We start from the raw sequence: 24960 nt of genomic DNA, 5'->3' as shown, positions 1-24960 counted from the left end.
TCTAAATATTCAGTCCTGAATATGTCCCCTTCTGTTTCAATCAATATTTTAGTTTTTGAAAAGACCAATGTTACTATATTAATCTCTTTAAAATATACTCACCTGTGTCCTAGGAAGATGGCAGAGCTCAAAGTACCAGAAATCTGACTCCCTACTTGGTCATCAATTGCTCTGGCAGAATCTGCCTAAGGTAACTATTTTAGAACTCTGAAGTCTATTGAAGGCCTTAAACTCCCAGGAGAAAGCTTGGATGGTAAATTACATTAATTTTGGTCATTAGCTCCTATCACAGTAACATATACCCATATCCATCCTTCACCCTCAGCCCCTTGGCAGGCAGCTGTTCAACTCTCCCGGGAGCAGCTTTCACATAGCTTATGGGAACCAGAGTGGATAAAAAGAACCCAGTCCTTCAAATACTGGGGATACTGGGGATCTGTGTTGTGAATGCTGATTATTGTTTCCAATCATAGAGATCAGAAGACAAAGAGGCATATGGCCATTGTATCTTATCCTATTTTTCAAGTCTCTTCTCTCTAACTGAAGTGACATCCAGAGAATTCAAAGGTTAGCATACTTTTATTCATCCTTCATTTTTCCCTCTCCTCTTTTTGGTTACCACTCATTAAAGATTGGAAAATTTAAAAGCAAGTGCATCTATGGAGGAAATTAGAAAGTGATCACACATGCTCAGGAAAAGGGACAGGCTGAGAAAAGACCTGAGGAGACCTGAAATTTTATACCTCAAGCTAATCCTTGGCACACAGGCAGCCTACAGCAACAAAGCAAAAACAATAACAAAACAAAAATAACAACAAAAAGCCAACATATCCTAGAAAAGGAAGGGAATGAAATTTTGAGTTAATACACTAAACTCCAATGTCCAGTTTTCATTTTAAAAATCACAAATCATACAACAAAAGAGAAAGAAAATATGTCACACTTCAAGAAACAAAATAAATAAACAAAAAATGTCCTGAAAAAGACCAAATGGCAAGCCCTAGCCAGATAGGTTGGTTAGTTAGAGCATTGTCCTGAAGCACAGAGGTTGCCAATTCGATCCCCAGTCAGGGCACATACAGGAAAAGATATTCCTGTCTCTCTCCTGCTCTCTCCCTTCCTTTCTCTAAAGTCAGTAAAATAAACATTCAAAAAAAATACCTAATGGTAGATATACAAATAAAATATTTTTTAAAACAATGGTCTTAAAGATGCTCAAGAAAACTATTGGAAGAAGTGAGAAAGAAAAGAAAAAAAATGTATATACAAAAATACCTAAAAAGAAAACAAAAAAAAATTATCTAGCTGAAAAACACAACTGAAATGAAAAAAATTCACTAAAGGAATTTAAAGGCTGATTTAACAGAAAGAAAAAGAATCAGTTAACTTGAAGTCAGGAAAATAAAAATAAATTTTAAGTCCAGAAATACAAAGAAGAAAGATTCTAAAAAGTGAATAGAACTTAAACACATTTGTGGGATATCATCTAGTAGACCAACATATTTATTTTGGGGGTATCAAAAGGAAAAGGGAGAAAAGGGACAGAGAGAATATTAGTATAATATTAGCTGAAAACCTTCCAAATGTGATGAAAGACATGTATATAAAGATCATGAAGTTCAACAAACTTTAATGAAGATGAACTGAAAGAGAACTACAAATAGACATTTTAAAATCAAACTTTCAAAAGACAAGTCAGAATCTTAGGAGCAGCAAGAGAGAAGCAATTCATTACATATGAGGTCTTATAAGCATATTTCTCATGAGAATTTTGGAATCTAGGAGGCAGTAGACTAATATGAAAGTACTGAAAGGAAACAAACAAAAAAGCTTCTGCTAATTTAAGAATCATATATCCAGCAATATCTGCAGAAGAGAGGGATAAACAAATCTGAGGGAGCTTGTGACCACTGGATCTGCCTTACAGAGAAAAAAAATGCACAGGAGAGTTACAGTAACCTGAAGCTAAATGAGAGAACGAGTACCCAATAAAGGTAAATATATGAGCAATTCTAAAGCTATAATTATTGTAACAATAATTCCTAACTCCACTTTTTGTTTTCTATGTGATTTAACAGACTAAAAGAGTTATTTATTTATTTATTTATTGAGAGAAAGAGGGAAGGAGGGACAGACAGACAGGAACAGACAGGCAGAAAGAGAGAAATAAGAAGCAGCCACTCAGAGTTTCACCACTTTAGTTGTTCATTGACTGCGTTCTCATATGTGCCTTGACCAGGCTTTCCAGCTGAGCCAGTGACTCCTTGCTCAAGCCAATGACCTTGGGTCACAAGACAGCAATCTTTGGGCTCAAGCCAGCGACCATGGGGTCATGTCTATGATCCCACACTCAAGCTGGTGACCTTGCGCTTAAGTGGATGAACCCGCACTCAAGCCAGCAACTTCAGAATAAAACAATTTTTAAAAAGTTATTAGTCTAAGAGCTACCATTATTGTAACTTGGGTTTATAGGTCTACTTTTTTATATTATGTAATATAAGAGGCTAATGCAATTAAAAGAATTATTAGTTTATGTCTTAGGGGACACAATATATCAAGATGTAATTTTGTACCAACAAGTGAAACGGATAGGTAAGAGCAGTTAATGAAAGAGAATTTTTTATATTAAAGTTAAGCTGTTATATATTTAAATTAGTGTTACACTTTTGGGATGTAAATGCAATCCCTATAATAACCACAAATAAAATAACTATAGATTATGTAAAATAGGAAATGAGGAAGGAATTGAACTGTTTTTATACAAAAAAAAGATCAACTAGACAAAAAAATATAATAAAGGTAATAAAGGACAATAAAGCTAACAGAATAGAAAAAATAAATGACAAAAGAATAGAAGTAAGTCATTACTTTAAATGTAAATGGATTGGCCCTTTCTGGTTGACTCAGTGGTAGAGCATCAGCCTGGCGTGCAAGAGGTCCCAGGTTTGATTCCCAGCCAGGGCACACAGGAGAAGCGCCCATCTGCTTCTCCACCCCTCCCCCTCTCCTTCCTCTCTGTCTCTCTCTTCCCCTCCTGCAGCGAGGCTCCATTGGAGCAAAGATGGCCTGGGCGCTGGGGATGGCTCCTTGGCCACTGCCCCAGGCATTAGAGTGGCTCTGGTCCCAACAGAGCGATGCCCCAGAGGGGCAGAGCATCGCCCCCTGGTGGGCAGAGCGTCGCCTCTGGTGGGCGTGCCAGGTGGATCCCGGTCGGGCGCATGCGGGAGTCTGTCTGACTGTCTCTCCCCGTTTCCAGCTTCAGAAAAATACAAAAAAAAAAAAAAATTAAAAAACAAAACAAAAATAATGTAAATGGATTAAAATCTCCAATTAATAGACAGAGTTGGCAGAATGAATAAAAACACACCATACCATATGTTATCTACAAAAGACTCACTATAGCCCTGGCTAGTTGGCTCAGCGGTAGAGCGTCGGCCTAGCGTGTGGAGGACCCGGGTTCGATTCCCGGCCAGGGCACACAGGAGAAGCGCACATTTGCTTCTCTACCCCTCCGCCGCGCCTTCCTCTCTGTCTCTCTCTTCCCCTCCCGCAGCCAAGGCTCCATTGGAGCAAAGATGGCCCGGGTGCTGGGGATGGCTCTGTGGCCTCTGCCCCAGGCGCTAGAGTGGCTCTGGTCGCAACATGGCGATGCCCAGAATGGGCAAAGCATCGCCCCCTGGTGGGCAGAGCATCGCCCCTGGTGGGCGTGCCCAGTGAATCCCGGTCGGGTGCATGCGGGAGTCTGTCTGACTGTCTCTCCCTGTTTCCAGCTTCAGAAAAATGAAAAAAAAAAAAAAAAAAAGACTCACTATAAATTCAAAGATCCAAATAAATTGAAAGTAAAAGGATGAAAAATGTAATTCGTGCAAGAGAAAATGATGGTGATGATTGCACAATATTATAAATATATTTAATATTACTGAACAGTTTACTTAAAATAGATAAGATAAAGTCATAGTATATGTATTTTATCACAATAAAAATTTATACTTGATAAAAAATAAAACCACATTTGGCAAAAAAAAAGAATAACAACAAAGAACAAAAGCAACAAATAGAAAACAGTAACGAATATGTTAGATGTTATATCAATAATTACTTTAAACATCATGGTCTAAGTACTCCAATTAAAAGACATTGTCAGAATTATTCAAAAATCAAGACCCAACAATATGTTTTTTACAAGGAACCATTTTTAATATAAAGAGTTTTAGTTTTACAACAGGAAAAGTGTTTCATATACAAAACGAGGAATGATATCCAGCCTTTAAAAATAAAGTCATGTTGTATATTACAACATAAGCTAACTTGGAAGACAATATATTAAATTAAATAAAGCATCACAGGACAAATACTGCATAATTCCACTTATATGAAGTACCTAACATAGTCAAACTCATAGAAACAGAGAGTAGAATGAGAATATTTTGTGGCTGAAAGGAGGGGAAAATGGGAAGTTGTTTTCAATAGGTATTTTGAAAACCAACACTATACTATTTTATGGGTGCCAAAGTATCTTATAATAACCAAGAATTCCTAATATCAAAAATCCTTTGCATCACCACTGTCTTTAACTTCTGTTATACATAAACTATAATAATTAATTACATTGTTGCTATAATTATTTAGAACAAACTATTATCTTAAAAATTAAGAATAAAAAATAATAGCCTGACTGGTGGTGGCACAGTGGATAGAGCATCAACCTGGAACACTGAGGTCCCCAGTTAAAAACCTGGAGGTTGTCGGCTTGAGCATGGGCTCATTGGTTTGAAAGCAGGCTTGCCAGCTTGAGTGCAAGGTTGCTGGCTTGATCATAGGCAACATGATCCCATGGTTGCTGGCTTGAGACCAAAGGTTGTTGGCTTGAGCAAAGGGTCTCTGGCTCAACTTGAGTCCCTGGTCAAGGCATGTAAAAGAAGCAAACAATGAACAACTAAAAGTGAAGCAACTACAAGTTGATGCTTCTCATCTTTTTCTCTCTTTCCTTTCCTGTCTCTCTCTCTCTCTCTCTCTCTCTCATCAATAAAAATAAATAAATAAGAAAATCAATGGACAATATTCAGTTCTCGAAAAAAAATTTTTATGTTGCCTTTGTTTATTCCTTCCCTATTGCTCTTCTTTTCTTTATGGAGATCTGATTTTGTGACTCATATTATTTTCCTTCTCTGTGAAGAACTTCTTTTAACATTTCTTGTAAGCTCTGTGGGCTGGGTTCTCCCTTACTTGCTTCTTTCAACATCTTTTTCTTTTTATTTTCATCTTCTGCAGGTATAATATGATATATTTCAATGTAGTTTTTTAGTATTTATCCTGCTTAGAGTTTATTTTTTTACCATTCTGGACCTATGGTTTGGTGCCTAACATTAATTTAGGGAAAGTCTGTCATTATTGTTTAAATATTTCTTCTATTCCCTTCTCTTTCTCTTCTGTTATTCACTTTACACATATATCACACTTTTCATAGCTGTCTCACAATTATGGGATTTTCTCTCTTAAAAAAACCTTTTTCCTACTTGTTTTTTAGTTGTGGAAGTTTCCATTGATATATCCTCAAACTCTTGAATTGCTTTCTTCATTTGCATCTAGTCTACTAGTGAGTCCATGAAAGTGTTCTTCATTTCTGCTACAGTGTTTTTTATCTCTATAATATTTAAAATTCTTTTTTAGAAGTTACAGTTCTCAAGCAGCAAGGTTTCTGTCTGCCAGAGAGACAGGAGTCCAGAGACACAGGCACCCTCTTAAAGGGCAAATGCACAAAATCTCATTCACAGCCACTTATCCTGGAATCCAGTAGAGGGAGTGCTGAGAGGACTAGAGACATATGAGGAGAGTCTACGGTTTGTGGCTCTGGGGAGAGGCACAGTTGAGGACAGCCACCAGGCCCCCTGTGCTGAGTCATTAACCAATACTGCAATTTTTCTCTTTCTTGGGTGGAGCATTCCCCTTCCTGTGGCATCAGCCTGGGAAAAAGCAACTGTTCACCCTCAGGAATTTCTCTTGCCCCATCTTCCAGAGATTATGCCCTACTGAGAAGCTAGCGGCCTTGGCCAGGGAGTAGAGGTCTAACAGATTCAGGGGGTGACAGTGGCTCAGTGGTCAGGCCTTGACGTGTGAGCTATTTTCCCTACTTTCACTAGAATCTGACTGATGCTTCTCCCTCATTGGAGATTCAGTAGAACCACTGTCCTGGATGGTGGCAGACCAAGTCTCTGGGCTCTGAAGACCCACAAACCCAATTCCTTGTGGTTTTGCCCTGCTGAAGTCAGAGGAAAAATCTGGAACAGACCAAGATCTGTGGCTCTGAGTTGAGACCATACCACCATATCTCCTGGAACCTGACAGGCACCTTCCCCATGAGGGAGATCCACTAGCCGCACCCTCCCAACTCTACCAGAGGCTCTTTCAGTGACTGAGCCTAACAAGCAGCCAGCAGATGGAGACAGATAAAGGCAGATCTCAAGGTGTCTTCTGTTTTTGACTGACCTGCCTCCTGGCCCCATGCTGGTAAAAGCAGGCCTTGATGTGTAGCTTGGTACTTCTGCATGTACCTAAACCCAGCAGAGGTATCCACAGACTATGGTTTGCTTATATCTTCAAACAGGTTGCTGAGGGCCAGTCACAGGCAGCGTCTACATTGGCCTGAACCAGGTTCCTTCCTAAGAGGCCCAGAAAAAAATGTATCTAGTGGCCAGCTTCAGACAATATCACAGCAGCATTCAATCAGTTTCACAAGCAGCATATCCAAAGGGACAGCTTGTCAGGAACCAAACCAAAGTGAGGCAAATTCTGCTTCCTGTGGGTAACACCTGCAGAATACTCCACATACATTGGTCAAGGCAAGGCCTGTGAGCCTTGACCACTCACAGTCAGCCAGCCAGAGAGTTGCTCCCACTCACAAAGGGCCAATAGCATTCAAGACTCAATTACAACAGAACGGCTTATATAACCCATACAAGAGACATTCCTGGAGCAAAAGGCTCAGGTGATACCTCAACATGATAAAGACCATCTATGACAAACCACAGCCAAAATCATACTCAATGGGAAAAATTAAAAGCAATCCCCTTAAAATCAGGAACAAGGAAGGGGTGCCCCCTTTCACCACTCTTATTCAACATACTTCTGGAAGTCCTGGCCACAGCAATCAGACAAGAAAAAGAAATAAAAGGCATCCAAATTAGAAAAGAAGAAGTAAAACTATCATTATTTGCAGATGATATAATACTGTATATACAAAACCCTAAAGTCACAGTCAAAAAACTACTGGACCTGATAAATGAATTCAGCAAGGTGGCAGGATATAAAATTAATACTCAGAAATAAGAGGCATTTTGGCCCTGGCTGGTTGGCTCAGCGGTAGAGCGTCGGCCTGGCGTGCGGGGGACTCGGGTTCGATTCCTGGCCAGGGCACATAGGAGAAGCGCCCATTTGCTTCTCCACCCCCCCTCCTTCCTCTCTGTCTCTCTCTTCCCCTCCCACAGCCAAGGCTCCATTGGAGCAAAGATGGCCCAGGCGCTGGGGATGGCTCCTTGGCCTCTGCCCCAGGCGCTAGAGTGGCTCTGGTGGCAGCAGAGCGACGCCCCGGAGGGGCAGAGCATCGCCCCCTGGTGGGCAGAGTGTCGCCCCTGGTGGGCGTGCCAGGTGGATCCCGTTCAGGCGCATGCGGGAGTCTGTCTGACTGTCTCTCTCCATTTTCAACTTCAGAAAAATACAAAAAAAAAAAAAGGAAAAAAAGAGAAATAATAGGCATTTTTACACACTAACAATGAACTGTCAGAAAGAGAATTTAAGGAAACAATCTCCTTCACCATTGCAACCAAAAAAATGAAGTACCTAGGAATAAATTTAACCAGGGAGATTAAAGGCTTGTACTCAGAAAATTATAAAACATTGATAAAAGAAATCAGGGAAGATACAAACAAGTGGAGGCATATACTGTGCTCATGGTTAGGAAGAATAAACATCATTAACATGTCTATATTACCTAAAGCAATTTATAAATTCAATGCAATACCAATTAAAATACCAATGACATACTTCAAAGATATAGAACACATATTCCAAAAATTTATATAGAACCAAAAGAGAACATGAATAGCCTCAGTAATCTTGAAAAGGAAGAAAAAAGTGGGAAGTATCACACTTCCAGATTCCAAGTTATACTATAAGGCCATTGTACTCAAAACAGCCTGGTACTGGCTTAAGAACAGGCATTTAGATCAAAGGAACAGAACAGAGAACCCAGAAATAAACCCACACCTTTATGGACAACTGATATTTGACAAAGGAGGTAAGAGCATACAATGAAGTAAAGATAGCCTCTTCAACAAATGGTGTTGGGAAAATTGGAAAGCTACCTGCAAAAAAATGAAGTTAGACTACCAACTTACACCATTCACAAAAATCAACTCAAAATGGATAAAAGACTTAAATGTAAGCCATAAAACCATAAGCCTCTTAGAAGAAAACATAGGCAGTAAGCTCTCTGACATCTCTCATAGCAATATGTTTACTGATTTGTATCCACAGGCAAGTGAAATAAAAGACAGGATAAACAAATGGGACTATATCAAACTAAAAAGCTTTTACACAGCTAAAGACAATAAGAACAGAATAAAAAGACAAACTACACAATGGGAGAACATATTTGACAATATGTCTGATAAGGGGTTAATAATCAAAATTTATAAAGAACTTGTAAAACTCAATACCAGAAAGATAAACAATCCAATCCAAAAATGGGCAAAAGAAATGAATAGACACTTCTCCAAAGAGGACATACAGATAGCCAATAGGCATATGAAAATATGCTCAACATCACTAATCATTAGAGAAATGCAAATTAAAACCACAATGAGATATCACCTCACATCAGTCAGAATGGTGCTCATCAGCCCTGGCCAGTTGGCTCAGCGGTAGAACCTCAGCCTAGCGTGCGGAGGACCCAGGTTCGATTCCCGGCCAGGGCACACAGGAGAAGCGCACATTTGCTTCTCCACCCCTCCGCCGTGTTTTCCTCTCTGTCTCTCTCTTCCCCTCCCGCAGCCAAGGCTCCATTGGAGCAAGGATGGCCCGGGTGCTGGGGATGGCTCTGTGGCCTCTGCCTCAGGCACTGAAGTGGCTCTGGTCGCAACATGGCGACGCCCAGGATGGGCAGAGTATCGCCCCCTGGTGGGCAGAGCCTCGCCCCTGGTGGGCGTGCCGGGTGGATCCCAGTCGGGCGCATGTGGGAGTCTGTCTGACTGTCTCTCCCTGTTTCCAGCTTCAGAAAAATTAAAAAAAAAAAAAAAAGAATGGCGCTCATCAATAAAACAACACAGAATAAGTGCTCGCGAGGATGTGGAGAAAAGGGGACCCTCCTGCACTGCTGGTGGGAATGCAGACTGGTGCAGCCACTGTGGAAAACAGTATGGAGATTCCTCAAAAAATTAAAAGTTGAACTGCCTTTTGACTCAGCTATTCCACTTTTAGGAATATACCACAAGAACACCATAACACTGTTTCAAAAGGAGAAATGCACCCCCATGTTTATGGCAGCATTGTTCACAATAGTGAAAATATGGAAACAGCCCAAGTGTCTGTCAGTGGACGAGTGGATTAAAAAGCTTTGGTACATATATACTATAGAATACTACTCAGCCATAAGAAATGATGACATCGGAACATTTACAACAACATGGATGGACCTTGATAACATTATACTGAGTAAAATAAGTAAATCAGAAAAAACTAAGAACTATATGATTCCATACATAGGTAGGACATAAAAATGAGACTCAGAGATATGGACAAGACTGTGGTGGTTACGGGGGGTGGGGAGGAGAGGGAAAGGGTTAGGGGTGGGAAGGAGCACAAAAAAACCCAGAAGGTGATGGAAGACAATTGGACTTTGGGTGATAGAATGCAGCATAATCAAATGTCAAAATAACCTAGAGATGTTTTCTCTAAACATATGTATCCTGATTTATCAATGTCACCCCATTAAAATTAATAATAAAAATAAATAAAGAAAAAATAATAATTGCAAATAACTATATGCAAACATATTGGACAATGTTGATTAAATGGATAAATTCTTAGAAACAATCTTCCAAAACAGAGTCAAAGACTATGAGTGGACAGATTACAGCTAGTGAAGTTAGTTAATATTTGACAAAGCAGGCAAGAAAATACAATGGGGTAAAGACAGTCTATTCAATAAATGATATTGGAAAAATTGGATATGTGCAAAAAAATGAAACTAGACCACCTCTTACACCATGCAAAAGAATAAATGCAAATGAATTCAAGACTTCAATATTAGAAACATAACTATAAAAATCTTAAAAGAAAACACAGGCAGTAAAATCTCAGACATTTCTCATACCAATATTTTTTCAGTTAGATCTCCTCAGGCAAGGGAAACAAGAGAAAAGATAGACATATGAAAAGATGCTCAAAGTTACTAATCATTAGATAAAAGATAATTAAAACCACAATAAGATATCACCTCACATCTGTCAGAATAGCTATCATCAATAAATTAACAAACAACAACTGTTGGTGAGGGTATAGAGAAAAGGGAACCCTCATGTGCTGTTGATGGGAATGCAGATTGATACAGCCACTGTGGAAAGCAGTATGGAGCTACCTCAAAAAAAAAAAAAATGGAACTTCCTTTTGACCCAGCTGTGGTGCTGGATTTTTACACTACCCGCCATGTTCCCTGGAAAAACTGGAGGCAAGTTTCTTCTATCCTTTGTTTGGTATAAAGTTAAGGTTTGCTAATAGCCTCACTTTGCCCTATAAATAAAGCAAGATGCAGTTTTTGGGCACGCTTTGTTCTTGCCAGCAGCAATTACAGGGCCCTCCTGACCCTGTATTTTCTTAATTCTGCACCATTTCCACTCGGGACCTGAAATTACTAGCTGCGCTGGTTCGCAGCATGTTCCCAAATATAAAAATAAATATAGTTACTCTATTATACCATTTCATTACGGATATAGCACTCTTTTTGTTAACACATCATTATTATATTTATTATTAACACATCATTATATTATTTTTAGATAAATACACCCAAATAAAATGGATAGATTTCTCAAATAGAAGCGTGATATTAAAGAATCCAATTCTGAGCCCTGGCCGGTTGGTTCAGTGGTAGAGCATTGGCCTGGCGTGCAGAAGTCCCGGGTTTGATTCCCGGCCAGGGCACACAGGAGAAGCACCCATCTGCTTCTTCACCCCTCCCCCTCTCCTCCCTCTCTCTCTCTTCCCCTCCCACAGCAAGGCTCCATTGGAGCAAAGATGGCCCGGGCACTGGGGATGGCTCTGTGGCCTCTGCCTCAGGCGCTGGAGTGGCTCTGGTCCAGCGACGCCCCAGATGGGCAGAGCATCACCCCCTGGTGGGTGTGCCGGGTAGATCCCAGTTGGGCGCATACGGGAGTCTGTCTGACTGTCTCTCCCCATTTCCAGCTTCGGAAAAATTAAAAAAAAAAAAAAAGAATCCAATTCTGGAAGTGAGCAAAAGTTAAGTATAAATATAATAGGACTTGAAGGCTGACGGGCAGAATTTAATTTATAACATTTTCCATCACTGAACACTGAATAATACAAATGGAGTAGAAACCTATTCATGGAAGTTTCAAGTGATTTTGGTTTAACATTAACAAAAAGAACTGGCAGCTATATCCAATGATCGTGGATTGATAATTAAACATAAGGAATTGTCTTTTGAAGTTTTGGATTTCAATAAAAGAATATGTGGCAATATCTAAAAAAAAGCTTTGAACATTTTACTACAATTTTTAACATCCTATTTATGTGAATTAGGATTTTTACCCTCAACATAATTAAGAGTACAAGAGAGAAATTCTTCAATGTATTGATGAGGAAATGAGAGTTTGCCTTTCAAATATATGCCCAAACATTGAAGAAATCGCTAGGACACATCAGGCTCATGTTTCTCATAAACACAAGAATGAAAAAACTTAACACATCTGCACTGGGACCTGCTGAATTTACTAAATCTTATTAAGAATATATCTATATATATAAAAAGATAACTTTTTTGTCTTTTTTTATTTTTAACCCCTCTTTTTTATGAATTTTAAAAAGCATAATTCAAAAAATGTAACATAAAAATGTTTTTTTAGTTAAAATAAAATTAAAATAAATTTAATTTTGTCATATTTATTTTGTTTAATTACCATAAAATTATGCTTGGAATTTATATTTTTTCTTTAATATTTGACTTAATTATTATAACATATTTCTCAGAAATTTGTATATAGTGTGCCTACAATTATTTGTAGAATTTTAAATGTGCCCTAACTTCAAAAAGTTTAAGAACCACTGGGTTAGGCTCTGATAAAATAGTCTCTATTGAAGGTAGGCCTTGGTAACAAGACCATATTTTATTTATTTTATTTTTACTTATTTTATTTTGTTTTTTTAGGTAAGAAGAGGGGAGATAAGACAGACTCCCACAGGTGCCCCAACCGAGATTCATCCAGCAACTCTGTCTGGGGCCAACACTCGAACCATTCAAGGCACTGGCTACAAGAGGGGAAGAGAGAGAAGAGGAAGAAAGGGAGGGGAAGAGAAGCAGATGGTCACTTCTTATGTGCGCCTTGACAGGGATCAAACCTGGGACATCTGCATACTGAGCTGACACTCTCTCCACTGAGTAAACAGGCTGGAGCCAAGACTAGGGGTCCCCAAACTACGGCCCGCGGGTCACATGCAGCCCCCTGAGGCCATTTATCCAGCCCCCTCCACACTTCCAGAAGGGGTACCTCTTTCATTGGTGGTCAGTGAGAGGAGAATAGTTCCCATTGAAATACTGGTCAGTTTGTTGATTTAAATTTACTTGTTCTTTATTTTAAATATTGTATTTGTTCCTGTTTTGTTTTTTTACTTTAAAATAAGATATGTGCAATGTGCATAGGGATTTGTTCATAGTTTTTTTTTTATAGTCCGGCCCTCCAATGGTCTGAGGGACAGTGAACTGGCCCCCTATGTAAAATGTTTGGGGACCCCTGGCTAAGACCATATTTCAAAATGGTTACTCTTCCCTTCCTTCTGCCTAAAACATGAGGGTTTTTTTCTCCAATATCCTCTATGAGGTCCCTGTAAAAATCCTGGAGGTAAAATTTACAAAAGTGAGTTCTCATGACTGTGCCTTCTTAGAGTTCTTAACTCTTAGACTTGTCCATGGTAAGCCTGCAGCAGTTTAGTAATTATAGCTTATTAAAGCTAAATGTGCACTAAAGTAAGGAAAATATTTTTTGAATACATGGCCTTCATCTTCCTGTCCTGGTTCCCACAAAGGTTTCTGGTCTGGAGGTTTTGAGTCTCTAACTCTCTACTTGTCTAACTTCCCCATTTGGGGGACAAAAATTTATCCCATGACCTCACTCCCCTGTTGGATCTAAAAAGAGTTGCTGATTTTCACTTTTTTTTAAAGCTTTTTAACTTGATGTTAAGATTCAATGATGACTTTAAAGCTCTTTATATGCTAAAATGGACACTGAAAGTCTACCCTAGGCTCCTTCCATAGCTGTGATTCAGTAACAACAAAGCCGGTGTTCTTACCCGATGTTGATGTCATCACTTGTAGGAAAAGAATGTCCACACAAAACACAGAAAAAGAAGAGTATTTAGGCTTCATCACGCCTGAGGAAAAAAAAAAAAGACAAGAAGAAAGTTATATAGACTATGAGATATTGGGAAGAATTGTCAAGATACATGGAATTAGATCAAGAACATAAAGAGGGACAATGTTGAAACTCTTCTTTTAGAGTATAAGTTCTATCAGTGCTCAACAAAATGACCATGCCCCCCCCCAAGGGTTCTGATCAGAGAAGGTCTTCCCAGCCCCTTTCTCTCATAAATCATACTTCACTTTTCATCTCTCTTTTGCTTGGTGACCTAATACACAAGTGAACATTTTCTAGAGTAGGTGTAACAAATGGAGCAAGAAAAATATTCTAAGTGAATGAATTGGGGGAGAGAAAAAAAATGGCAAGCATGAAAACCTAAATGTGCACTAAAGTAAACAAAATATTTTTGAATACATGGCCTTGAACAATTAAGATGAGACCAAACTGTGGTGGGACTAAAAAATCTTATTAATAATTTTATATATTATTTAAAAAAAGGAAAAGCTGCTGAAATATTAACTAAACAGCTTATGCTGGTACCTTACTCTAATTAATAGTCACAAATGTGAGTTGATCTACAGGCTCAATAAGGAAAAATAATAATAATTTAAAAATTACATAAAAACAACAACCAAAAAAGTGGTCAAACAATATATATTAAAGGGAAATGTAGAACTTTATTAAAATTAGAGCCATGTGCTAAAGAAAGGAGTCAAGATCTGAAGGAAGAAATTCCTATGGTCCTAGACACTAAAAAATCTTATTTTTTTTTAAAAAAAGAGAGGCCCTGACCTGTGGTGGAACAGCGGATAAAGTTTTGAGCTGGAACACTGAGGCCACTGGTTTGAAATCTTGGGCTAGCCTTGTCAAGGCACATATGGGAGTTGATGCTTCCTGCTCCTCCCCCTTCTCTCTCTCTCTCTCTCTCTCTCTCTCTCTCTCCTTTCTAAAATGAATAAATAAAATCTTTTTTTTTTTTCATTTTTCTGAAGCTGGAAACAGGGAGAGACAGTCAGACAGACTCCCGCATGTGCCCGACCGGGATCCACCCGGCACGCCCACCAGGGGCGACGCTCTGCCCACCAGGGGGCGATACTCTGCCCATCCTGGGCGTCGCCATGTTGCGACCAGAGCCACTCTAGCACCTGAGGCAGAGGCCACAGAGCCATCCCCAGCGCCCGGGCCATCTCTGCTCCAATGGAGCCTTGGCTGCGGGAGGGGAAGAGAGAGACAGAGAGGAAAGCACGGCGGAGGGGTGGAGAAGCAAATGGGCGCTTCTCCTGTGTGCCCTGGCCGGGAATCGAACCCGGGTCCTCCGCACGCTAGGCCGACGCTCTACCGCTGAGCCAATAAAATCTTAAAAAATAAAATAAGAGACCTGAAGATGGCAGTGGAGTAGGCAGATGCACAGACTCCCAGATCACACCACCAAACTGGATTACAAATTAAATTAGGAGCAATTAGCATGAAAAACCAACTCTGGACTACAAGAACAGCTCTCAAAAACCAAGGAGCAAAGAAGAAGCCACACTGAGCCTAGTAGGGAGCTCCGAGGGGTGGTGAGTGTCCCCTGCTTATAGGAACAAAGGGGGTGTGAGGCTGAGAGCCCAGATGGGCTCTCATTCCAAGGAAAAGAGTAGTAAATATTGCTCATAGCCACTTGCCTGGAGACCTGGTAATGAGGTGTGTTGAAAAGTCTGGCTTATCTTCCAAAAGGAAAGGGAGGAGAGAGAGACAGATGATGACTGGCAGAGGAATGCATGGGAGGACCTGAGAAGCTGACTTATCCAGTGCTGGAAGTGGCCATAGCTGGGGGAGGTGTTGATCCTTCCACATAACGCAAGACAAGTGGTTCCGGGTCACCCATCTCAAGATATCTCTCCAACTCCAATCAATGCAACAAGACACAGCTGAAAACAAGAAGTGGGGAGGAGGGGCAGTAACTCAGATCTCCATGGAGATCTGAGATACACCTCGCCCTACTGAAGCAAAGAAAGCAACCCGCCCCCAGGGAGAGTAACTGGCAGATCAAGCCTTCAGAGTCTCAGGTTACACCCACAGCATTTCTGGATACAGTTTCAAATAAGCCCCTTGCTAAAATCAGTAAACAAGACTACAACTGAGAAGAAAACAAACAAATCAAGACTTCAAAGCAGCCCAAATCTGAAAGTGGATTACAAATAACAGCTGATGCCAACCCAAGAAGACCTAGAAATAACACAACTGAAAATTGGAGGCAGACAACACCAAACCTAGACTCAACCAGCCCTACAAACAACACACCCAAACACACAGACATAATGAGAAGACAGAGAAGTGCAATCCAAATGAAACCACAAGAGAAATCTCCAGAAAAGGAACTGAGTGATATGGAAATAACCAAACTACCAGATGCAGAGTTTAGAATAATGATTCTGAGGATGCTTAGGGATCTTAGAACAACAATGGATGGTCATTATGAACACCTAAATAAAGAAATAGGAAGTATTAAAAAGGACATTGAAATAATTAAAAAGAATCAGTCAGAGGTGACAAATACAATATCAGAAATGAAGACCACAATGAAAGGAATTAAAAGCAGGATGGATGAAGCTGAGAATCAAATCAGCGACTTGGAGGACAAGATGGAAAAAGGCATGGAAGCAGAGCAGAAAAAAGAAAATAGACTCAAAAAGTCTAAAGAACTTTGAGAGAGCTCTGTAACAACACGAAGAGAAATAACATCCACATCATAGGGGTTCCTGAAGAAGAAGAGAAAGAACAAGGGATAGAAACTTTATTCAACCAAATCATAGCTGAATACTTCCCTAAATTGATGCAAGGAAGAGTCTCACAAGTTCAAGAAGCACAGAGAACTCCATTAAAGAGAAACCCAAAGAGACCTACACCAAGGCACATCATAAGTAAAATACCAAAGCTAAGCAATAAAGAGAAAATATTAAAAGCTGCTAGAGAAAAGAAGGCTATCACTTACAGAGGAGCCCCCATAAGGATGACATCCAACTTCTCAACAGAAACACTTGACGCCAGAAGGGAATGGCAAGAAATAGTCAAAGTAATGCAGAACAAGAGCCTACAACCAAGACTACTTTGTCCAGCAAGGCTATCATTTAAAATTGAAGGAGAAATAGGCCCTGGCTGGTGGCTCAGTGGTAGAGCATTGGCCTGGCATGCAGGAGTCCCAGGTTCAATTCCCAGCCAGGGCACACAGGAGAAGTACCCATTTGCTTCTCCACCCTTCACCCACTCCTTCCTCTCTGCCTCTCTCTTACCCTCCCGCAGCCAAGGCTCCATTGGAGAAAAGTTGGCCCGGGTGCTGAGGATGGCTCTGTGGCCTCTGCATCAGGCACTAGAATGGCTCTGGTTGCAACAGAGCAATGCCCCAAATGGGCAGAGAATCGCCCCCTGGTGGGCATGCTGGGTGGATCCCAGTCAGGCGCATGCAGGAGTCTGTTTGACTGCCTCGTCGTTTCCAACTTCAGAAAAATTACAAAAAAAAAAAAAAATTGAAGGAGAAATAAAAAGCTTCCCAGACAAAAAAAAACCCAAAAACTCAAGGAATTCATTACAACCAAACCAATGCGGCAGGAAATGTTAAGGGGCCTGTTGTAAAAAGATCAAAGTGGGAAAAGAATAATATAGCAAAAGATGAATACAGCTTTAAAGAAGAAAATGGCAATAAACAACTACATATCAATAATAACCTTAAATGTAAATGGATTAAATGATCCAATCAAAAGACATAGGGTAGCTGCTTGGATAAGACAATAGGACCTGTACATATGCTGTCTACAAGAGACACACCTTAAAACAAAAGATGCACATAAACTAAAGGTAAAAGGATGGAAAAAAATATTTCATGCAAATAGAAATGAAAAAAAAGCTGGGGTAGCAATACTTATATCAGACAAAATGGACTTTAAAACAAAGGCTATAGTAAGAGATATAGAAGGTCACTGCACAATGATAAAGGGAGAATCTAACGGGAAGATTTAATCATCATAAATATCTAAACACCTAATATAGGAGCACCTAAATATATAAAGCAGACTTTGATGGATATAAAGGGCGAGATCAACAGCAATACTATAATAGTAGGAGATTTCAATACCCCACTAACATAACTAGATATATCCTCAAGAAAGAAAATTAACAAAGAAACAGCAGACTTAAAGGACACACTAGATCAACTCGATTTAATAGATATCTTTAGAACCTTTCACCCTAAGGCAGCCGAATATACATTCTTTTCCAGTGCTCATGGTACATTCTCTAGAATAGACCACATGTTAGAACACAAAAGCAGTCTTAACAAATTTAAGAAGACTGAAATCATATCAAGCATTTTCTCTGATCACAATGTCATGAAACTAGAAATCAATCAGAACAGAAAAACTGAAAAATACTCAAACACAAGGAAACCAAATAGCATGTTATTAAATAACAAATGGGTTAAAAATGAAATCAAAGAAGAAATAAAAAAATTCCTAGAGACAAATAATAATGAACAAACAACACTCAAAATTTATGGGACACAACAAAAGCAGTCCTGAGAGGGAAGTTCATAGCATTACAAGCATTCCTTAAGAAGCCTGAAAAAGCTCAAATAAACAACCTACCTCTGCATCTAAAAGAACTAGAAAATGAACAGCAAGTAAGGCCCAGAGGTAGTAGAAGGAAGGAAATAATAAAGATCAGAGTGGAAATAAATGACATAGAAGCTAAAGAAACAATATAGAGGATCAATGAAACCAAGAGCTGGTTCTTTGAAAAGGTAAACAAGATTGATTAACCTTTAACCAGATTCACCAAGAAAAGAAGAGAAAAAACTCAAATAAATAAAATTAGAAATGAGAGTGTAGAAATAACAACTGACACTACAGAAATACAAAATATAGTAAGAAAACACTATAAAGAGCTGTATGCCAAAAAATTAAACAACCTAGTTGAAATGGACAAATTTTTTGAAACATATAATTTTCCATAAATCAATCTGGAAGAATCAGAAAACCTAAACAGACTGATCACAACAAAAGAGATCAAAACAGTTATCAAAAAGCTCCCAAAAAACAAAAGCCCTGGGCCTGATGGCTTCACTGGTGAATTCTACCAAATATTCAAAGAATTAACTCCTATCCTTCTCAAGCTATTTCAAAAAATTCAAGAGGAAGGAACACTTCCCAGTTCCTTTTATGAAGCGAGCATAATTCTGATTCCAAAACCAGGCAAATATAACACAAAGAAAGAAAATTATAGCCCAATATCCCTGATGAATTTAGATGGTAAAATCCTCAACAAAATATTAGCAAACCAGATCCAGCAATACATGAAAAAAATCATACATCATGATCAACTGGGATTTATTCTGGGGAGGCAAGGATGGTACAACATTCGTAAATCAATTAATGTGATTCACCACATAAACAAAAGGAAGGAGAAAAACCACAGGATAATTTCAATAGATGCAGAAAAAGCATTTGATAAAATCCAGCACCCATTTATGATCAAAACTGTTAACTGGGAATACAGGGAACATACCTCAACAAAATAAAGGCCATCTATGACAAACCCACAGCCAACATTATAATTAATGGACAAATTTTAAAAGCAATTTCCCTAAAATCAGGAACAAGGCAGGGGTGCCCCCTTTCACCACTCTTATTCAACATAGTACTGGATGTTCTAGCTACAGCAATCAGATAAGAAGAAAAAATAGAAGGCATCCAAATTAGAAAAGAAGAAGTAAAATTATCATTATTTACAGATGATATGATACTGTATATACAAAACCCTAAAGTCTCAGTCAAAAAACTACTGGACCTAATAAACAAATTCAGCAAGGTGGCAGGATATGAAATTAATACTCAGAAATCAGAGGCATTTTTATAAACGAAGAATGAACTGTCAGAAAGAGAAATTAAGGAAACAATCCCCTTCACTATTGCAACAAAATAAATAAAGTACCTAGGAGTAAATTTAACCAAGGAGGTTAAAGACTTGTACTCATAAAATTATAAAACATTGATAAAAGAAATCAAGAAGACACAGACAAGTGGAAGCCTATACCATGCTCATAGTTAGGAAGAATAAACATCATTAAAATATCTATATTACCCAAAAGAATTTATAAATTCAATGCAATACCAATTAAAATACCAATGACATACTTCAAAAATATAGAACACATATTCCAAAAATTTACATGGAACCAAAAAAGAACACGAATAGCCTCAGCAATCTTGAAAAAGAAGAATAAAGTGGGAGGTATCACCCTTCCGGATATCAAGTTATACTATAAGGCCATTGTACTGAAAACAGCTTGGTACTGGCATAAGAACAGGCATATAGATCAATGGAACAGAACAGAGAATGCAGAAATAAACCCATATCTTTATGGACAATTGATATTTGACAAAGGAGGTAAGAGCATACAGTGGAGTAAAGACAGTCTCTTTAACAAATGATGTTGGGAAAACTGGACAGGTACCTGCAAAAAAATGAAGGTAGACCACCAACTTACACCATTCACAAAAATCAACTCAAAATGCATAAAGGACTTAAATGTAAATCATGAAACCATAAGCATCCTAGAAGAAAACTTAGACAGTAAGCTCACCGACATCTCTCACAGCAATATCTTTGCTGATTTATTTCCACAGGCAAATGAAATAAAAGACAGGATAAACAAATGGGACTATATCAAACTAAAAAGCTTTTGTACAGCTAAAGACAATATGAACAGAATAAAAAGACAAACCACACAATGGGAGAACATATTCAACAATACATCTGATAAGAGATTAATAACCAAAATTTATAAAGAACTTGTAAAATTCAACACCAGGAAGACATACAATCTAATCCAAAAATGGGCACAACAAATGAACAGACATTTCTCCAAAGAGGACATACAGATGGCCAATAGACAAATGAAAAAATGCTCAACATCGCTAATCATTAGAGAAATGCAAATTAAAATCACAATGAGATACCACCTCACACCAGTCAGAATGGTGCTCATTAACAAAACAACACAGGACAGGTGCTGGTAGGATGTGGAGAAAAGGGGAACCCTCCTGCACTGCTGGTGGGAATGCAGACTTGTGCAGCCACTGTGGAAAACAGTATGGAGATTCCTCAAAAAATTAGAAATGGAACTGCCCTTTGACCCAGCCATCCCATTTATAGGAATATATCCCAAGGACACCATATCACCGACTGAAAAAATGAAATGCATCCCCATGTTTATGGCAGCATTGTTCACAATAGTGAAGATCGGGAAAAAGCCCAAGTGTCCATCAGTGGACGATTGGATTAAAAAGCTGTGGTACATATATACAATGGAATAGTATGGGGCTATGAAAAAGAAAGAAATATTACCTTTTGCAATAATATGGAGGGACCTGGAAACTATTATGTTGAGTGAAATAAGCAGGCAGAGAAAGAAAAGTATCATATGACCTCACTCATTTGAGGAATCCAAGGAATAATGAGAACTGAGGAACGGAATTGAAACAGAGGAGGAATCAATGGGACCAGAGGAAAAGAGGATAGAGGAAAAAGTGATGATAGGATGGGATAAACCTGAAGGGAAGGGGGGAGGGCACTGTAGAGAGGGGCCAAGGGAAATGTTGAGGGGAATGGGGGGAAGGGCGATGCATTCGGGGTGACCCTAGAATCTATGTAAACACAATTAATTAAATAAAAAAATTATAAAATAAAATAGAAAAGAGAGGTCTATTTGGCCTATATAAAGCCAATGTGAAAAAATTAAAGTAATGGTGATTTATATTTTATTATTTTATGTATCTTACAGATATAACAAATGATTATCAGCAACACTGGCCCATTAGACTGTTCACATCCCAGTGCATGGAGGTAGGTTGGTATATCACTGAGAAAAGCAGATTACAATTTCCAAAGCGATGTAGTAATCTCTAAATGATTTATAATTATTCCAGCATCTCCCTTCTTTACCACACCTATTCAGAATCAGTAACTTAAACTTTGAATCTATAAAAGACTAATACTCATTTTTAAAAGCAAGCTGTACATAAAATAAAAGCACATCTCCATATTAAGACTTTTATCCAAGTGTTAACAATAGCTTTATTGTAATATTCAACAACTGGAAATAACTCAAAATTTTATTTAGGATGAGTAGACAAACAAGTTTTGGCACATCTAAATGATACATAATAATAAAAAGAAATAAAACATTTTACATTCATGTGTGAATCTCAAAATGATTATGCTGTGTTAAAGAAGTTGGAAAAATGGTACATAGTGTGTAATTACATGATTATAAAATTCCAGAAATTGCAAATATTCTTTGTAAAAGTATTTCAGTGGTGGCTTGAGGATGGGAAAATGGAAAGAAGGGAAGAATTACAAAAGTGCTTGGCTTTGCCATCACTTTTGGGAGTGATGGTTAAGTTTATTTTATTTATTAGTGATAGTTTCACATCTGTATACATATGTAAAGGAAATTATTTACCTAAAACATATACAGTTGGTTGTATGTCAGTTATATCTCAACAAATCTGTTATTTTGTAAAGTCTACTTTAAAATATATAATCAAAATATTAGTAATAAACTTTTATGAGTAGTTATATTTCATAACTGTACCATTTATATTGGATCTAAAACATTGGCATTGCTATAAATTTCATTTGAGTCTCTAGAAAAGAGACTGGGGAAGAGACCCAGGGTATATAGGACCAGCTTTTAAACAGCAATCCGACACTAAAATATGAAAGCAGATCTTCCCTTTTGAAACACCTCACTGCTGTTAACTTTCTAAATACCAGATATCACTATTCTACCATGAAAAGATTGGCGAGGCATTATGGAATTAGAACTGAAACAACCATTATCACCATGCTTCAGGAGGCAAGATATGCCCTTGTCCCTAACCATCATATCACAATCTGATCACTTACTTGAGCTCCAGGATCCAGAAACAGTTCTTTCCAGGTCCTTCCGAAAGTCACCTCACTGTCTGGACATGATTCAGCAGTGCTCCTCCACCAGTAGTCGGTAATAGATACCTGCAAAGTGGGTGTTCTATTTACCAGAGCTTCTGCCTATTGCCTGCCAGCTGAACTTTTCCCCCCCACAATCTGAAATCAAAGTTCTTTCATAGGAAAAATAGCAAGGTGTCTGTTTCACATATAAAATCTCAAATCCATTTACAGCTAAATCTTGCATCACCAAAAAGAACTTCATGTTGTATTTTCAAGAGGCAGGTCTCAGCATGACATGCCTTAGCCTGAGATGATATTTGAGCTCAGGAATCTTTCAATATTGTGTAAGGCTGGTGGCTGTGGCCATGCAGATTCAGATTTGCATTGAATTCAGGCGGAGAGTAAAGGAACTGTGGAGCCGGAAAACGGTGAGACATATCAATTTATCAGAGCCTCGCAAAGACAGACAAGCCAAAAGAAGAAAAGGGAAAGAAAAAACAACAACAAAGAAAAACCTGCTTTTTGCAGTGGAGGGCAGGGGATCAGGAAACAAATTGCATCTCTCCTTGGTGTGAGTGCAATCTGATCTCGTGCCCTTGAGGGGAAGCACTTGTATCCTTACAATAGTGCTGTCACGTGTTCATGCACTAATTGCAATAAGTGCTTGCAGCAGGAAACCAACCAGCAAGCCTAACACAGCTGTTTGCCCCACAATGTGTTTCGCCTTAAATCTGTCCTTGATACCAGGAGAATGCTGGGAAGAACCAAAGGGGAATTCTTGCTCTTATTGATAGTATATACACTTTTAGTTACCTTTGTAACCAAGCTAGAGTTTCCTCTTTCTCATCCACCCCTACAGAACATTCTTTTCTACTTCCCACACCAGGCCTGTTTTCTTCCTGAAAACCATATTATAACTCATTTAGAGAAGTGCATAGAACAAGCACCTGGAAAATAATATTCCAAGGTTTTTAAAAATTAACCAAACAATGGAAAATTTAAGTTTGAGGAACCTGGATGAGGTTTAAGTAGCCTGTGCTGGAAATTCTCTTGTCCACTGGGGTCTTTTAATCATAGTGTTCTAAAAAGAAGCCTGGACATAGGCCACTAGTACCACAAAGAATAGGTGTAAAATGAGACTTGTGGAGGACAGAACTTACAAGCTAGTAAGTAAAGAACCATAGGCAAACCTCTGAGTTACCCTTATTCCATAGAAAGCTGTGCTTAGGCCAGCCACGGCTGGACTGCTAGTATCAAGGCCAGAATTTCATTGAGATGAACCTTCTGCTGCCGGAATGCTCTGCTTCTAAAGGAGGAAAAGTAAGAAACATTTATGTGACTCTAAAACAAAAATCGTTCCAGAGTCAAATAAATGATTAGTCTTTAGATTGTTTGGTAATGCTGACTCAGGCCTACTGACCCAGCTCTCTGCTGAGCTGGTGAAAGCTGAGGGTTGAGAATGAGCCTCCAGGGCCACCTACATTATCTCTGTACATATTTGACACTTGAAGGTTCAGTACATATTTCTTTCCATGGTAAGTCACTGCTTGTGGGAATAGTGGAAGGCTATTTGCAGGGCAGTCCTCTATATTTGTAATAAGAGAAGAGAGTTATTCACCCCATGAATCAAAACTCTATCCACATTTCAGGATAGGACTACTCAAAGTTAATGAGTTCTGTCAGCTACCCCTCCCTGGGATTTAGAAGAACTAATCCATTCTTGGACCAGAGTAAAAAGTTTAAGAGAGATTCAAAAGTTTCTATTCTTTCACCCATATAAACTTTAGAATTATCTAACAATTTACAGTTTTAAAAAGACCTGCTGGGATTTTGATCAAAGACAATTGACATATTGAGCCTTCTGATCAATGACTGTAGGTATTGATTAATTTACTTAGGCCATCTTTAATTTACCCACTGATTAGCAATTATAGTAACTTTTTGTTAGACGTTAGGAGAATTAGAAGATTTCCCTTTCTGGAAATCACATAATGAAGTGGTGTCTTAGATGAGGCTTCTGGGGAACTAACTCTAAGATATAGAATTGTATTCAGAAAGTTTACTGGGTATACAGTTGGGATAGACACCAATGGTCAAGTGAAGGAAGGAAGGGTTGTGAAGTGTGACAAAACAACAGCAGTCAGTTCTGCATGAAGCTAGGATGGTTCTTTAGGGTTCTACCACCATGGGGTGAGGGAGGGTAGGCCTTATTCCACCACAAGCACAGTTATTGGTACAGGCTGCCCTTGTACCTAGAGAAGATGCATGACCTTTAGTGAAGGAGCTTGCTTTGGTGAGGACATCTCCCATAAAGGCACTCAGCTGAGAAATTTTAACCACCAATGTT

The 24960-nt window shown here is 38.8% G+C and overlaps 1 protein-coding gene and 1 long non-coding RNA gene across 2 annotated transcripts in view; one reads left to right on the top strand and one right to left on the bottom strand.

The window, feature by feature from the left end:
- Positions 1-23834, bottom strand: part of LOC136331180 (selection and upkeep of intraepithelial T-cells protein 8-like) — a 36081-nt gene extending 12247 nt beyond the window's left edge. The window contains exons 1-3 of the mRNA XM_066269255.1: positions 23804-23834; positions 22590-22697; positions 13579-13659 (exon numbers count right to left, since the gene is read on the bottom strand). Of these exons, the coding sequence (XP_066125352.1) occupies positions 13579-13654 (76 nt within the window). The 5' untranslated portion in view covers positions 13655-13659; positions 22590-22697; positions 23804-23834. The remainder of the gene's footprint in view (positions 1-13578; positions 13660-22589; positions 22698-23803) is intronic.
- LOC136331182 (uncharacterized) lies at positions 110-13149 on the top strand. The gene is made up of 2 exons (XR_010730454.1): positions 110-190; positions 12440-13149. It is a non-coding gene; the product is annotated as an uncharacterized lncRNA (long non-coding RNA).
- Positions 23835-24960: the final 1126 nt, after the last annotated feature.

This window comes from Saccopteryx bilineata, chromosome 3 (assembly GCF_036850765.1).
Source record: "Saccopteryx bilineata isolate mSacBil1 chromosome 3, mSacBil1_pri_phased_curated, whole genome shotgun sequence".
NCBI classification, from domain to species: Eukaryota; Metazoa; Chordata; class Mammalia; order Chiroptera; family Emballonuridae; genus Saccopteryx; species Saccopteryx bilineata.
Note: the sequence above shows the minus strand (reverse complement) of the source record. Positions and strands in the feature narration are given on the sequence as shown.